Here is an 18,542-nt window from a genome sequence, read left to right on the forward strand (position 1 = left end):
ATATACATATATGTTTATTAAAGGTTTGGAAATATGTTATTCAATTTTTGAAAAAGTTTGATTTATTTTTCAAAATTATTCTTTCCTCTAATTCTAGTTTCATGACTTCGGTGAGTTGTTTTCCAGTTTGTTAAACGCTTCACGCTTGTGTGAATTCAGAAGAAAATGGTATCTAAGCAAACATAGTTCTCAGATCCCACCTTTGTACAGAGAATACAATACTATACATAAAATTGACTACATGGACCATATGAAATTAAATTCTTGTTTTATTTCTAACATAATTAGGTAGCTATAAATATGCAGACATGAAAAAGAAGATGTTCAAGACTCATTTTTCCAGATTTCTGTGTTGAAAGGGCAGAACAGTTTACACAACACAATCACATATTGGTCTCTTTAAGATCTGTTACTTCTGTATTTGACTCTCCATTGTATTACCTGGCTGTTACTTTCTTGTTTAATTGCTTGTTGCACACCTGATATGCTGTACACCTCAGCATGAAAACAGTTACTACTGTATTAGTTTTATAATATTGTTGCTTGTGAACATATCCTAATAACAAAATGTTGAACTGATGTTGCACTTTGTCATATTGGGTGGGCAGGGCAAAACATCTGCCCTGAGGCTGCTGAAGACTTCTAGCCTATGTAGCATCACACTGATGTATGGCTGTTACTGAGACAAACATTTTTAACGTTCTTTGTAAATACTGCTATAATTAGATTAGCAGAAATGAAGATGTTCTCAAAAGACTTCTGATGCATCCTCACTTGAGTTTTCTTGAAATATTTTTCTATCAAAAAAGATCTGCTACAGATCTAACAGTGGGCCCATCAGGACCTTCAGGGTATTTTGCTACAAGCAAAATACTTAGCCTTTCTGATAATAAGGTAAGCACGGCCATTTTGGAATGGCTGTAACTATTTCAGTAGGTATTTATCAAGACAACTTTCCCTTTCACTTTTTTTTTTTTTTTTTTTTTTTTAGAACAGGAACCCATTCTCTGCCTGTATTCTGGAGAGACCACTTTCTCTCCATTCACTGTAAAGGAAGACTTGAAAAATCAAACTCCTAATTCAATGCCTGCCATGCTCCCTGAAAACACCTTTTTGTGTATTTAATTAATTCAGTATTTTGGAGCTTAATCTGAATTTAAGGCATCTAACTTAATCTGTACCTTCTCTCTAAAGTTTTTAATACCAAAACATTTAAACGGTAATTCACCTTTACTACTGGTGAGAATTGCATTTTTTTCCCCAGTGGTATTGATAGTCCTTCTTGTGACTTTAAACACATTGCATGGTTTATGAAAAGAAGTTGTTTATTATTTTTGAGGAAAATATATATAATAACATGTGTGACACCATAAATTTCACGTTTTAAGATTCCCATCTGCAGAGAATATCAGTTTAAGTGCAATATGATACTGAAATACAATAAAAAGGACTTTAATCAAATCCATGCACAACACATTTACCGATTTTTACTAAAAAGGAAGTACTTTGAGATGAAATTGCCAGTGAATGTTATCTAGACAGAATTGACAGGAAAATATGTTTAAAACTCACAGACAAGTTATTAATACATTACTTTTTTAAAATTTTTTTTTTTAGCCTTTAAAAAGCTGGGATCACGAACACACAAAATACTGTATATTATGTTAAAACTTTAGGTCAAAAGCTTATGGCACAATTTCTTTTTTTATACAGCTCACAATTACACATTCATGGAACATCAGTTGCTATTAGTCCATTTCATCCATTAACATCACTTTGCCAAACACTAAAAATACAAACATAAGAAAAGTTTCTTGCATATTTCACAAAGATGAAAGTGAAGAAGTGCAGTAATATTTAAGAAAGTCAAGAATACAGGATGAGCCAACATTTTCCTGGCATTTAACCCACTGCTTCTAGCAATCTAACCTGCTTCCACAAGCCTTCCAAACTGATAACATTTCAGTAACTTCTATAGGTGACGTGTGTTGCCTGAAGGCACCTTTTCCATAACCACTGAAAAATAGAATACCTATTTTATTATTAACAAGTGGCTTAGTTTGCAATTAATAGTTTTACTTCTTAGTTGTCTCAAAAAGGACAAAAGCCATGATGGTCTGATATTGTTCTTATCTAAATAGCCATTTGATTGTACAGTGAGATGTGGATAAAGTTATTTTACTACCTTACAGGGGTACTGCAAGAATTAATAGCTCATTCAGCAATTTCACAGTATAAGGCCAAATTCTGCTCTGTTGGATTGGATTAATTCCTATTATAGCTCAAAGGAGAGCAGAAGTTGCACATAAAATATATTTACTTTTTGCAACTAAGTATCTCAGCTTGGGCTGGGAACTGTATAAATAATTTCATTTCTAATATAAAATTATTGCTAAAAATAATACATTTATTTATTTATTTATTTAAGTTTAAGGAAGACTTTCCCTACTGTTAAAAATATAAGGTTTTATACAGTTTATCTTATTCTGTTTCTATCTACAGTATCAACCTACAATTCTCTAACAGGTTATAATACAAAGTGGAAACAATACCTCATTCCTTAAATGTAAAGTGCACATCTAAATATATGACTTTCTAGTGATTAAGGAGAATCACCTCTCACACATCACAAAGGATTCTTTATAAAATAGTTTATAAAAAAGTTGTGGAATCAACTCTAATAAAAAGAATCAAAAGAAAACCATTATGTTATTGAACTGAAGTGATAATTAAATCCCATGTTCTTCCTGAATTCCACTAACCTGCTTAAATAATAGTGCTTGCTGTCAAAACTCATTGAAAGAAAAAAATGTGCTTTATTTTGATGTTCAAATAGCTAAATTGTAATAACAAAACACTATTATCCCTTCTTTCCTTTCTCCCTCAAGCCTCCCCTACTTTATTACCGTTATAGACAAAAAAGCCAACGCTCTATGTAAATCTATTTTGCTGATATTTGGATATAGTTTTAGAAAAAAAAAATACATTTTTCTATGTGGAATTTAAGCAGGAGTTTGGTAACGTAGGTCACTAGTTGAGGCCTGTGGTAGCTGAGTATATCTATTCCACCTCTGTGGGACCTTTCTTATCCCCTCTCAAGGACATGAAGTTTCTGGCCTTACTAAGGGGAAGATGGTTTTGGCCACATTTCTTCCTGTACAGGAAGAAAAGACAGTCACGTGAAATTCCAAATACTCTGGCTTTCTCTCTGTCTGTTATGCTATGTACAGCCCAGGTTTTTCTCATGTACCTTCCTGCTCTGCTCATCTTTCCATTAAGAAAGCATATGGCGTGGAAATCACTTCTCCATCTGCACAGGTAGAAACTACTATCCCATGAGAAGAAATACATTGCATAAGTCCTTGCCCTATACAGCTACTGCTTCCACCTGTAGTAGTATACCTATGGGTAATGGAGGCTTCATAATTCCTTCTTTCCCCTTTTTGGTGACCGGTGCCAGCTCTTTAGCTGTGGCATTCCTCCAAATCCTCATTTTTTTTTCCCCTCTGATTTCATTGCATTGCATGGATATTCTAGAGCCACTATTTTATTTTTGAAAAATAGAGTTAGTCTATAGAGTCCACAGAAATATGACCTGAACAGTGCAGAGTCTGTACTTATTGTGAATAATTGCCAGGGGCAAAGCTGTGTTGGCTGTTGCCTGTAGGGGTTGTGCGTACAGGAAGCCTTCTTTTATGGCTTTGCTAAGGGCCTTTACTCTGGAGAGACTAGGTTTAGTTATAGTGAGATGAGGTAGCTATCTACTTCAGCCTGATGAATGTGGTCTATTTTAGATGTAGAAGACCTACTAGATAGATACTCCTCTACTAGATACTCCTTTAAGTATCATTTCCTTGATTCTGTTTCTGCCTCTCCACTATTTCTTTTGCAGGATTGTATTAGACTACAGCCAGATAAATACCGCTTTCCATTCTTGCCCCTTTGTAATCTAATTCCCTGCTATTTTACTGTACAGTTACAAAAGAATCAGCTCCCACACTAATTTTAACTGATGACGGTAACTGTTGGTTCCAGCTTTGTATAGAGGGCTGGCATGCCTATTGGCATTTTTAGGCTTTTCCCATAGTCAGTGGTGAATAAGTAGACATTCTCACCTTGAGTTTTCTTAGAATCTCGACTGACATTTCTCTCTTTCTTTGCCATGTGACTTTATACTAAATAATTTAGGTATAATCATAATGAAGTTTAAATTTCTTTTGATAAACACATTATTTAGTGGACTGCAGAGCCTTCTGTTACCTTGGCAAATGTTATGATTCCAGAAAAAAATAATTCAAAACCATCAGCACAGGAAAGACCTTGGTTCAATTACATCAAAGTGGAAAACATTTACTTACCTTAGAACAGCAGGATGATATGCCAAATGTTCTGTACATTTGAAAACATCATTATGGAACCATTTTTACTTTCCCCCTCTGTTTGAAATACTTTGGGTATTAACTGATTACTAAATAATAATAATAATTAAAAAAAAAAAAAAAAAGAAGAAGAAGTTTCACCAATACTGTAGAGTTTAAATGGTTTAAATATTTAAATCTCTTTATTTTCAATATACCTTGTTAGAAGACTGAACATTATATGAAAATCTTCTTTATAGAGGTAGGGAATGCTCAGCTTCCCTATGTAATGGCCTATGAAAGGGCTACATAAAGGAAGGCATCTCTTTTTATTCTTTGCACTGTCCAGAATTCTTTCTTTTTAGAGGGAAGAAATAAGGCCATTTTCTTCTTTCCTCTCCTCATGCTTCATGACTGAAAAGATGACACAACACTAGGCACTATCTAGTCAGCCATCTACTGTCAGACATCTACAGGTCTCATTTCTTTAAAATAGAATATATAGGTAACAATCCATTGGGGAGGTTAGAAAATTATAATGTAGTCTTATGTTTTTTTTGTTGTGTATATATATGCTCTATTTTTTTCTTAGATTAGCGTGCTCCAGTCAAAGAGAAATATGACACAAGGGTTATTCCTCCTCACTGCAAGGAAATTGTCCTTCTTGCTAAACAGTTCTACATTCCTTTTGACTCATGTTTTGTCAGTGTTGTAATCCAATCTCTCTTTTATCGCTCTCAAAATTTCCTGTATGAAAGCACAGATTTTTTCAGCCCTAAAAAGGGGAGAAAGAAATCAGGGCTAAATTTGTTAAGTTCTGCATTACTCAAATTAGTTAACATTTTCAAAATAAGGTAGTGCTACATGTGCAAGAGCAGCAGACTATGGAGTGATTGGAAAAGAGACAATGTGAACCAGGCATTAGAAACTAGAATAACTAGGAGTTATTCTGGCCAGCATTACTTATGCACTTATCTCTCCAATTAAGAATTCTTTATGGAACAGAAGTCAGCTGTTCTAGAGGGGAAAAAAAAAAAAAAAAAAGATAAGCCTGCTAAATAATGCTTTTTTTTTTTTTTTTAATTGCCTTTTGATTATGAGTCCAGTACTTCAAACAGCCCTTAAAAAATACTGACTTCACTGGTAGCAGAAATAAATTAACATCCCTTTTCATATCAGATAGTTTATGACAATTTAAAAGAAAGAAATATAAGCCAACTGAAATGTCAGCCATTAGTTCATGGATCAGCACCCATATTTGTAAATGAACAGGATTTTTTTGGAACATGCACATAAAGAAATAAAAAAGAAAACAAAACACCTCACCAAATAATAATTGTTTAAAGTTAATTGAATTAATTTCAGATCATAAATGAAGCACAACTATAAAAAATAATACTCTTTTAAAAATATTGGAGGAGTATACATCTTTCTGAAACAGCTGAACAAAATCTGAGAGCTACTATTTTAGAATCTCCCTAACTAATCCTTGGAGGAAAACAATAACAAACACATCCAAACCCAAGGTTGCTATGTTATAATCCTCAGTGTGGAGTTATATTGCTTCTATTACTTCATATTCAGCGTGCCTTTGGCAGTGCACCAGATGTTTGCCTCCAGCTGTATTTTGCTTTTGTATACACATTCTAAGCAATAACAAAAGCAAAAATTTAAAACACATTCAAAACAAAAATATTTTGCAATGAGAAACAGCCTCAGCTACTGGACTTAAAGTAATGAGTAACTCTAAATATGAGATTTATATCTTAGCATGTTTTTGTTTTTCAATGGAGAAGATTGGCAAGAGTAAACACTTGCCTGCAAGCTATGTCATAAATGAGATCTATCGTGTTATAATCCAAAAAAAAAAAAAAAAGTGACTTATTTAATAATAAAGAGGGAAAATGCCTCTGAGTTCTAACAGTTTTTATCCTATTTATTATATGAAGTGCAATAAATGTGAAAGACCATTCAGATCCTTTTTCATATTTCAGAAGAGTCACATTTTTCTAAGTACTTCTTAACCAATATCTAAATCATATAAATATACTTCAAAGAATGCTACAGAAAACTTGATGCACTCTTAAATTCAACCTCCTATAAAATATGTAACACTATATCAATAAACAGTGGCGTACCCATTCTCCTAATATTTCAGTTGAAACAGCTTTTAGTTTTGGTTCAAGATCTCTTTGTACTGCATCAATATAAAGCATTGCAAAATTTTGATGTAGTTTGTCTATCTCTAATGCTGTACGAGTTTTATCAATTAAGAAAAAAACAATATATAAAAAGGATTTAAAAAAGATTCAATTATTAAAGTTTAGGTAATTACAAGAAAGAAAAAGTCCTTTAGAGGAATCAACACTTTGCAAATGTTGGTATATTTTCCATGTGATAAGCAGACTATTAAACTGTAAATACCTTGTGCTGGCTGAGATTATTTCAACACACACTTTCCAGGGGATTGATAATATGAAATTTATTGAATAAATTATACAAGTTAAATGTGCCAACTGTGCTCATTGTAATACCTCAGGTCCTGTCCTTAAGACAAGTCCTTAAAAATCTAAATTAAAATAAGTAATGTTTCATTATGTTTTAAAATTGAAATAAAGGTGGGATTTTACCTAGAGTATGCTGGATATTTCTTTCTTTTTCTTTTTTTTTTTTTTTTTATGCACCAGAATTAAAAAAAAAAAAAAAAAAAAAAAAAGTAAGGAACATCAAAGAGTACAGTTATACCACTATGTAACAGTAAGTATAAACACGCTTCAGTAGAGAGTGATTTACAATGAGTTGTTAATATTTAATTTGACACAGAATGTTTGCAGCAGCAGATGTATCTTCTCTGCTGTCAGTCTTCCATTCCACTCTGTCTGGGTATTGCAATCCATGCAGGATCTTTCCCCCCACCCAGTGTTTTTAGGCCTCCCAATTGCTCCTCACTTACACGTTTCTAACAGAAGGCCTCCTGTTGGTCATGGCAGGATCTGTATGGACTGCAAACCTTAATCTTGTTATTGGTGAATGTCTTCATGCCTAATGATTTTGTAAATTACCCAGTAAAAAATATTGAAAATCAGAAAGGCTAGTGGGAAACAAGCTCTGGAAATTGTGTCTATCTTCTTGGCTCGGTCGATGAATACCTTTCTCATCTCATCGGGGCTCTTTGGTGCAGTTTGAGCAGGATTATTAGGCCCCTTCTGTGTCACTCCGTCTTTTGCTTGCAGACATGGCCCCACTCCATATGCTGCTGTAAAACTGAATTGGCTTTCCCGTACATCATCATCCTGTTGTAAAAAAAAAAAAAAAAAAAGGCAAGCTTTTTTACAGATTATTTTTTTACAGAAATTGTACCAACCATGGTATTGCAACCAACAAGGTATTGCACCTTTAGCACGGTGACTTTTTGAACCTCCTTTTTATTTTAACTGGTTGAAATGTCAGCCTTATCAAAGTGTCTGTGAAAATACATCATCAGATTTAAAAAGCCCAGAATTTTTCTACTTGTTTATAGACTCCATAATCTATTTAGAGAAAAGACAAAGCTTAGTAAACTGGTTTACTAGCTTAGGAAACTAATGGTAATCAACACCCAACTTCTGATTTATTCTGATTGGTTTTCATTTTCCCCATTTACAGTAAACATCTGCGATCTTCAGCTGGGCAAGTTTCACATCGGTCTTTCATGCAACAGCCATTAGCTCTGTATGTTGCTTGACAATATGGGATGGCCTTTAGCGATACAAGTAGTAACAATATTCAAGTTAATATTGGTGAGAATTCTGCCTGTTTGATTTTGTATGTTAGTTAATCTTACTCATATGCCTTCATTCTACTGTGCCCTGTATTTCAGATAAGCAGAATAGTATATAAAGTGTCTTACTTTAGAATAGAATAGAAATAATACTAAACTATTTAAAATAAAATTAATATATTAAAATTATTTTAAATAAGCTTTAAAATAAAATGCATGAAAGCTAAAGGCCAGATTTTCTTCTGAACCATTCTCTTGACAAGTAAAATGCAATCTGGCAAAGACATTCTGAATTCGGTGAGCTATAACAGAAAGTGATTTTAAATCACAAAAACAAAGTCTGAAGATCATAGCATGCATTTCTAGAATGTGTTTTTTGTTTGGAGACACATTTTTTATTTCTCTTTACCTGGTTGCAAATATTTTTAATAAAGGAGGTACAAATGCAGGGTGATACATAGACTGTAAAGACAGAGCCAAATTTTGGATTGAAATATATTACAACATATTCTACTATGTATGCTACTCAAGAATAGTTATATGATTTTGATGACATTTACTTTTTTTTCTTTTTAATGACAAATTTTAAATTCAGGGTTTTGTGTTTTCATGTCTAATTCAACCTAGTTGCTTTAAGATTCTAGACTTTTGTAAAGAATGACAGAGATATGTTACTACTTTAATAAGTATTTTGGAAATTCATTCTCATAAACAATATAAAAGAGTCTATTTTTCTGTTGAAAGAGAATTTTTGATATTTCAAATCTCTTCCCAGCTTAAAATAAAATAAAAAAGTAGAAAATGTTTTCTGAAGCAAGTCAAATAATTAGTGTTTTGTTTTAGTAATTCTGAAATATTTTTGTTTTATTTAAACCTCTTACACCTATAAATGTAATTTCTCAGCAAACACTTTAAATCCAAACTTCCAAGCTTTTCATTTTGAAAATGCCTGTGGCATTTTGAAAATTCAAAAAATGTTTTTGAATGGAGAATTAATTATAAACATATTTAATGTTTTAATTAAGCAGAGCTTGCTAGAAGAAACATAGCTAATTTATTAGTTGTTTTTGTTTGTTTGTTTGTTTGTTTTTTGTTTTAAATCAGTGAAGTTTATTATCAATATTAGCTGAATCAATTATCTACAAGAGAATAAAGATAAATTACTGTTTGAAGTGAGCTGGTTGGCACACAGCACAAACATCCAGCATGGCTGTAGTTATCACCAAACTGCTATACTTTTTCATATATGTACATTGCATAAACTTATAGACTACTATAGTTCACTGAAACTACTGTATATTGAATCTGTATTGTAATTCTCACAATTCTCACATAAAAAATCTAACAACAAAAATAAAGAAAAATTAACATGAAAGCAAAGGACGAGGAAAAATCACTGAATTCCATATGGAGATGAATAACAGAAATACAAAATTATGGGATGATTTTTTGATGACGTAATAAAACAAATAGCTAAATACTACAGCAGACTTCCTTTCTTCTCAGAAAGGAACGGGAAATAACATTTTAATAGTATCTGTATTCCAGAAGAGTTGCAATGGTCATTCCAGTTAACAGAATTTAGTACAAATACATAGAGTGAGAATTTTTTCTAAACTGTCCATTTAAGCACCTTTAAACATAAAAAAAAAAAATCTGTGATAATCTGGGTTTTAATCTCTTTATGTTTCTCCAGAAAATAATGCTTATGATTGCATCAACTCAAAATAATTATAAAATAATTCTGCTGAGTATCAGCTCTCTGATGGATGAGTTTTTTTAGACGCTCTGCTTTGACTTTACCATTTCTGCTCTATGCTTATGTGAATTGAGTGATTCCCCTAGAATGGTTTTTAAAGCCAGGTCTCTTCTTATTTATTTGCTTGCAGACAACTTAAATTTAGTCTGCAAGCAGACTGCTTGGAAACACTGTCTGCTGTTGAGGAGGTGGTGTGATGGTCCTTCTAGGAGTCTACTGTTTCTGCCCAGTGACTGTTGGGTGATATTTTTGATGAGGGCAGATTGGATGGTTAGAGTCTGCTAAGTCAGACCAAAGTGCAGAGCAATAATGGATATACAGCAAAGGGCACCTTCCAGGGCACTGTAACATGCCAGGTACCACCATATTTTATTTTTTTTTTCTGGGGTACCAGCTGGTGTATCTAGGATGTAGTTCTGCAAGTTGTTCAGCTGGTTCATAAAGCAGAAAAAGCATTAATTTGGCCTCAGGTTCATATCTAAGGGTGCCCTTGAAAAGCAGGAAATATGATGTTACTATAAAACTTGATAACAAGTTTTGAGTGATTTTTTGAAGGTATTTATATAAAATTACAGTGATACCCCATTTGTATTTATAAATTGACTTGACGACAATCCCACTTTTTGACTAGAAATATTTCTGATAATCCATGTGTCTGAAGCCACAACTGTTAAAATCGTATAATGGATGAACATTAAAGAACCCCATACTTCCTTGTTGAGCATCTGGATAGTGAATCTTCCTGAAAAAGTCCATTGTTTTTTGGTTGAAATTTTTATTTTAAAATGTAGTAGGAAAAAAAATAATTTTAATTTTTATTATTTTGGTCTTTTGTGTATTTGGTTAGTGCGTAATCAATAAAGATTATTCAGATTTAAATCCAGATTTAAACAGATTAAAATGTATTACAAAATTAACAAGACAGGTACCTTTCTTAACATTTTACATCATCACATACAGGTAGCAATGAAGGTGCATGGAATCCACATGGGAAGACATTATTTCAGACAAAAGAACAGGGCCTCTGTTGTGGATATGTTGATTGGATATCACATTTGGACAAATGGGACATCTTCTTCATAGTTTACCCTTAAATTTGTACTGTAGATTTGAGGCAAAGTCCCGTCTATAGGTCCTGCACATCTCAAGCCATTGCTATGCTGTAATGATTCATTGATTTCATTTCCATCAAGAATTCCCTCAAAATACTTCCATCAAAATGGATGGGTTGACCAAAAAGAAAACAAAAGAAAAGAGGTGCGATTACCATTAAAGACAATCTAGTTTGCATGCCTATTTTTTCCTCACAAAAGATACTGTGCTCTTTAGATTTTTAAAAATAGAATTAAAAGATTTGCTATTTGTGAAAACTAAATATCTTAATTAAAAGCTAATCTAAAATTTGTGTTTTTTTCAGTATAGGTACACTTTTTTGGCGGGGTTTGTTTTTGTTTTTCCCCATACAGTGTAAATTCAACTAAGAAAAAGCACTGATTATATGTATGTTTTGTTATTCCTGTATGATACTTCTAATTCTGACTTTTTTTTTTTTCTCTTGTTTCTCAAGACTTAAAGGAGAGTAAATTTAAATTAACAATTTATACTTATTCATTCAGAAAGAATATTTCCATCCCATCAGTAATGATGGGATGAAAATGTTAATGAAAATAATCTTTGTTAAACTACTGTGTTCATTGGCCAGATTTCTTTTCCTGACAGTCACAGCACTGTAGATCATATGCTTACTACTAAATGAAGACTTTAATTGTGATTGAAAATTTTCATGTTCTCAGGATGTACTTTGCTATTTCTGTAATCATAAAGAAATTAGACACTTTTGGAAAAATCTTCTATACCTATTGTTACGCCTGTTGGAAAATAGCAATGCATATAGGGTTGCGTATTATACTGTAATAGCTGTTTTTGTTTATGAGTGTGTTTGTAACACAGTCCCAGACTTCCTCAAATCGGTTAAAAATGTTTATTACTTCTGTGGGAATTGCACTGAGCTTCTAAAAAGAAGTTTGCTTTGCAGTTATTTGGAATCATTGAGTGAGTTCCATAATTACAACCATAAAAGCAGTAGCCAGAGGGTGCAGTTACGCCTAAGAATCATCTTTGATGTTGCTGTTACTCTTATCTAGGAAGAGAGTCTGCAAATACTGCACTGAGGTAGTGCAAGAAAGAGGCAGTGACTTTAGGTAAAAAAAGCGTAAGGGAAATGGCAAGAAAAAATTACCTTTGGATGGCAAAATATCTTGATTTAGTACATAATTACATTATGTATAACTGTATAATTTTCCTTAAATTTCAACTGTTCTTACTTTGTTTGCCACAGTCATTTACTGTATTTTTTTTCTCCAAGTACACTTTTTAAGAGTATATGTATCTCCTATATTTTTAATCAGCATTGAGAAAGCATAACTCATTATTTTGACTAGATTTATGAAAAAATAGCAAAGTATGAAAAAAAAAAAAAAAAAAAAAAAAAGAAGACAATCTGTTTGAGGATATGTTTATAACTAGATTTTAATCCAACAATTTGGACAAAGAGTCCAAAAAATACAGAGATACACTCGGTAGGTACAAACAAAAGGTACTGCATTTAGCACAGAGTAATCAACTTCACAAACATAAGATTGAAAGCAAATGGCTCTGCAGTAGTTCTGGAGAAAGAACTGGAAGTTATGGAAGATCACAATCTCGTTATGGATGAATGTTGTTGTTGAAAGGGCAAACAGCAAACTGGTTTGGATAAACAAGTGCATACATAACTTGCATAAGATGATCCTTTGGCTGCGCTCAGCTGCTACTGGCTACTTTTTATGTAGAAAATATGTTTTAGAGAACTATGTGGAATTCTTAGGAAAATTTCCAGGGAAGGAGAATGACAATGGATGAAAGTGTGGAAATATGCCCCAAAGGAAAAGGTTGTACAAGCTGGGAATATTTAAAGAAAGGAAGATTGAATGGAAAATTATAAATGAAGGAATGAGATAGTCTGTTCTCTGTGTCCTTTCTAGATAAGCCATGAGAGGCCAAAAAACACATGAGTAAAACAAACAAAAAAACAAACAAACAACAACAACAAAAAACTTTCTAAACCATTGGAGTAGAATGCAGGGGAGGTTGTGGGATTTTTATGACTGGGATTAATTAAGTATAACTGATACTGATTTAGGTCAGGAAAATGGATTAATTGACCTCCCAGGGGCATTCCAGCACTGACATTCAGTCATCTGACTGTTGTTAAGGTTACCTGGTAAAAATAAATATTTCTTGCAACAAGCACATCTTTTTAATTACAAAGAGAATAGGCTTTGGAAATTCTTCAGTTGCCCTATCATAAACAGAAATTATTCATACATGTTCTATTCTGTCAACACTTATCTGAAATGAAATATATCCAAAATTTTTTAAATCATCTATATTTGGACTTCTGAAGTACAATCAAATCCCTAGGAATTTTACCATATTTTTACAGATAAAATTCCAGTGCCAGGAAAAAACCCTGTATTTATAAGTGGGAATTCATTCTAATAAGGGTTGATTTTTTTTTTTTTTTAATCTGACAGAACAGTTAAAAAATAATAATAATCCTAGTAAAATGTCTCAAGATGGAAAGAGTAAAGGATGAAAAAGTCTACTAAGTTACCCTAATTGCTGTATTTCTCTAATCTATCTGTACATAAGTATGAAATAGAATGGCAGTTTTCACTTTGAAAAGAAAGAGAATTTTTAAATGCAATCGCTCAACCTAACTCCTTTTTATGCCTTTTGATTTTGTGGTCAAATAAATATATCTTTATTTGTAGTTTTAGAAATCAATGCAATCTAATTCCTGAGAACCAGTGGCTGTTTGACCTAGTCCATATGGATGACAAACACATGCAAAACTACATAATCATGAGCTATAGTAGCTGACTTTGAAAAAAAAAAAGAGAAAGGAAACACAAGTTATTTTGACTTATGATCCTAGGGCCTGCATTTCGTGTTAGAAATTGTGGTGAATAAACATCATCTGTGGTAAGAAAGACTAGTTATTAACTGCTTGCTTAATCCATAAGACATCATTTATCGTTTGTATACTGGAGGGTTTAGGATACAATCCAAATTTTTGAAGAGATAAAATCTCCATGCCTTTAATGTTTCAAGTTCTAGTATATTTGTTATTTCTTATTAAACAAATGGTTAAATAAGACTTTGAGAAATAGAGAAACAATTAGTTGAGCTGTCTCTGGAGCTTGAGAGTATGTATTGTCAAGGCATTAGCTCTGGACGGGAGCCCTAACTCTACACAGAATTTGAGTTAGCTAATACTCTATCAGTTAATCTTTTCCAAAAAAATGTCTTTTTGTTTGAAACCATAAACTTGCATGAGAACAAAACATTTTGGGGTAAACTTAAGTTGAGAAACCTGTGTTATGGTAGAATTTACAGAGATGGAGGAAGGGAAAACCGCATACCCCTAAAGTATATATAAAAGTATATATAATACTCTTACATGGGCTGTAGAAAACTCACGCTCTTTCTGTATCATGCCAGGTAATGTCGAAGCTACAGGGTTATTTGTTATTATCGGATGAATTGATCTCTCATATTTCTTCCTTTTTTTTTTTTTTTTTGAATAAGTGTTCTCAAGACATCGATGTTATCCTGATATAGAACTGGTTGTTTAGATAGAATGGAAAAAGTAAATATAATGGAAAATCTAGTAATTTGAAAAAGTAATGTTCTATCAAATTCTTTAATGTATATTTTTTTCCTTTCTCAGTCTAGACTTCTGGAGTTAATATAGCTAACAGTAAATTGAATTTTTTGCTATCACTATATAGATGGAAATAGAAGAGCCTATTGTCCTCTCTGTATGCAAAATGCAAACAATATTTAAAGATTTAAAAAAAAAAGTCTCAAAAAGTAGAAAAAAGAACAAGTTATTTTGTGTTTTTATTGCTGAAAATGAACACCGATTTTATAACAAAGTAAGTATTCTTGAATGGAAAAGAGAGAAAGAAATCTGCACCAAGAAAGTCTTTCAATATTGCAATGGAAAGTAAAAATAAAAATAATAAAAAAAAGGCAAATTAGCTTTTTGTAAAAGAAGCTAACATCTTTTACTTTTTCAATATGTGCTTTAAGAACATGAAAGTAATTAAAGAAATTAATTGGTAATAAGTTTTAAATATGAAGAACAAGAAAATCTAGACACTTGTCAGAGGAAAATCTGGGATTATAATATAGAGTGTTTGCAGGCAGTAAAGAAATATTAAAATTATAAAATACTTGGCTAGCTAAAAAGAAATTATAATATTAATTTCTCTATATTTGCTATGTATCTCTTAGATACAGCTGCTCAGTGGATTTGTGTTGTGAAGAAAAACATTGAAATGCATGCGTTCAGTATCTATGGGGAGTACCTGATAATTTACTAGGTACCCTGCAGTCTCTAAGTCTGATCCCCTAATTTATGGGAACTTACTTGACAACACACCTGAAGTTGTAAGTCTGTCTAATGGAGTATAAAATTGGAATGAGGACTGTTATGTGTGATTCAAAAACACCATGATTACCATAATGCCAAACACTGCTCCAGCAAAACATTTAAGTCAATAATGCCATCCATGCGCATACATTTTTTCTGGAAATGCTGTGTATACTGTGGATTCTTCCTCAAATACCTCTAAGCTGAAATTTGATTGATTGTGATTGCTGAAGCCTTTGGTGAGCTTGAAGTCTTTCTAGGAGAAGGTTGGAAATATATTGGGTTTGTTTCTGAGGAAGGAAGGTAGTGTCACTTGCCAGTTTTTAACTCTGTGGTATTTAAGATAGTGAAAAGACATAACCTGAGTCAAATATGGTGAATGTGTCTGAGATCTAGAGGACACTATGATACAATGTGAAAAAAACAAATGGACTAAAAGTATAGTCACATAATATATCACTTAACACAGCTGTTTGTATTTGATGCATGACACATTTTTTGTGTCACCTGCCCCCTGCCAAGTAATCCATATCTGCCCATCCCATTCCCCACAGTCCAAACCTTTAAGCAGTTTTCAGAGCTGCCATATTTTACAATAAACACCCTGTCACAACAATGCTGCTTTCCTACTGTGTGTATCAGAAAGTGTTTTCTGCTGCTGTCAGCAAAAACAAAAAAGCACATTTTTCATGGGGACAAATGTTGAAAGCAGATACATACTGTCTGATTCATCCTCTAAATTATGGCAAATGAGTTTCTTTATGTACCTGGACAAGACTGAACACACAGGAAGAAGCAAATGTATGAAAATGTCATTTCCATTTGTCTGTCTAGCCATCTTTTAACATGGAGTCTTGCTTGCCAAGATTGCTTAGATAGGCTTACAGTGTTACAGATTTCCAATATCTTCTAAGTAAAGGGGAAACAACCTGTAAAAAACTTCTCCTTATGATGTAAGGAGTCAATTGAGGTAAGTCTTCAGGAATGAAAGATGCCTGAAGTTGTCATATCACTGCAGTCAAACATTCATCTATAATAATATTCTAGGTAGTGACTGAAAGTCTGAAAGGCACTGCATAACAGCAGTGGTGGGTACTCATTTAATGAGTAGGTTGCAGAAGTATTCTCTCTTTGAAAAATCAGTTTTATGTATTGTAAAATGTTTTGCTTATTTCAGAATTTAAATTTGTAGTCTCAGCTGCTAGACTTTACGTTATCAGTTACTTATTTTACCAGTAGTCTAGATGGCTTCAGCCATAAAATAAGTATAAATAACTGTTGCTCTGTTAAAGCTCCTTGCTAATTATGTGAGGAATTTAGACTAAATTAACATGACATAAGGAAAAAATAACATTCTTAGACCTTTAAAAATGTATATCCCACAGATAATATTAATTGAAGTAATTTTTATGTTAAAAAAAAATGCATGAAACACAGCTGTTAAGTCTTTGAACTGAATACTAGAATGAAATTAAGGAATATTGTTTGTTGAATCTCAATGCAGTACAAATTACTGCAAGTACCAGTAATATTCATCCACTGAAGTATAATCTGACTCTTCTAACGGAGTGAAATTCGTGCTTGTGCAGATGGCTCCTACATGGCCCATGCCTCATTTAAATCCCTCTTAATCCCTCTTTGGAGAATTCAAGTTGGATTTATGCATTGCATAGTCCTTGTAGTGACCCTCAGCCTAGAGATAATTTCATTCTGTGCTGCCATTTTATCTATATTGCCAATTTAGGCAGCAGTATGTTTACCAAATTAAGCTTATAACCTGACATAAATCAATCCCTTAGACTCTTTTAAAGCTGGGAATACTGTTAGCTTTACCTTGTTCTTCTTCCTCTTCCGTCGGAATCGCAGGAGTTCTTTATGTTGCCTTGACACAAAGTTTACAGCTGCATATTCTAAAAGTGCAGAAAATACAAAGAGCAGACACACAGCCATCCAGATGTCAATTGCTTTGACATATGACACCTATGGAGAAAATAGAGCAGAAAAATAAATATGTTAAAACCATAAAAAATGTGATTTAATATCAGGAGGAAGTTGATTAATATCTCCAAATCCCAACATTATTTTTGTCAAAAAAATCTTCACATGTAAGTTAGACAGTAAGAGGGACAACAATGCAATTTTCATACCTTAATTATTATTTTTTATAGTGTAGTCTTTCACAAAATATCTACTATTTACCTCACTAAATGAGGTAATATTTCTCATATACTGTATAATTTATCATATATCATACAATGTACTGTATATTTGATCATAGACCAAATAACCCACAAGGATCACATGCTTTTCCTCCATTTCTCCCAATGAGATCTGTGAAAAATACTAAGGAGAATAGCTTGTACTGGGACCAGTGAGAATTAGTCTGTTATGCTGATTTAATGCTCCTGGAGTACAAATTAGGAGAAAGAAGGGAAGTAGATGCAAAACTCTGATATTTTCATTCTCTGCTAATACAGTAATGGTAAATTAAAGATATAGGTTCAAATTAGCCCTGTAAATTTTGACTCACTGGAACTACTGAAAATGAATTACAGAATAGATGAACTCACTACAGTGCTTCTTTGCCAAGCTCAGCTGCAGTCCATAATCTTGACTGGGAATGTAGGATGAGTTTGCTCTCTGTATCCACAATTACAGGATTTTTATCATTTAAACCAGCATAGCTAGTATCAGGCCTCAAACACAATAAAAACATCTACAGCTTTCTCTAGTAACCTCTTATATTCTTGCTTTTTTTTCTGAGGTTTTATAGTGTTCCATTTTCTTATCTGTTTATGCTACATTCAGATGTATTTGGATACATATACTTGAGGTGCAAAGCACATGAACTTCTGTTTGGGTTATCTATTTTACTTAGAAAAAAAAATTAACAGACACCCTAAAAATACCATGGTAAAACTAATACAAAAGAGGACTTTATGTGTTTGTGTTGTGCACATTTTTTCCCAGTAACTGCAATGAAGACATTCAAGGAATAACAATTAAAAGGAAAAAGAAAATTTTTAAAGAAAGGACAAGTCAGAAAACTTAAGTAGCTAATCACAGAAATATACTTAAAGCTATTTACACTGTGTAGTGAACCATTCTTTATACATCTTTTTGTAAGTTATTTAGCTTTACATTTTTCTACATTTTAATGTAATAATGTTTATAAATACTGTG

At 32.7% G+C, this 18,542-nt stretch overlaps 1 protein-coding gene across 2 annotated transcripts in view; it reads right to left on the reverse strand.

The window, feature by feature from the left end:
- Window positions 1-251: 251 nt before the first annotated feature.
- GLRA3 (glycine receptor alpha 3) overlaps window positions 252-18,542 on the reverse strand; it is a 93,089-nt gene continuing 74,798 nt past the window's right edge. The window contains exons 8-10 of one of the 2 annotated variants that reach the window (XM_084516774.1): window positions 17,193-17,339; window positions 10,966-11,085; window positions 252-7,651 (exon numbers count right to left, since the gene is read on the reverse strand). In XM_084516774.1, coding sequence (XP_084372900.1) covers window positions 7,379-7,651; window positions 10,966-11,085; window positions 17,193-17,339 — 540 coding nt within the window. In that variant the 3' untranslated portion in view covers window positions 252-7,378. The remainder of the gene's footprint in view (window positions 7,652-10,965; window positions 11,086-17,192; window positions 17,340-18,542) is intronic. The other variant, XM_084516775.1, reaches the window with a different exon arrangement.

The sequence above is a fragment of the Aythya ferina genome (genome assembly GCF_964211825.1).
Source record: "Aythya ferina genome assembly, chromosome: 4".
In the NCBI taxonomy this organism is placed as follows: Eukaryota; Metazoa; Chordata; class Aves; order Anseriformes; family Anatidae; genus Aythya; species Aythya ferina.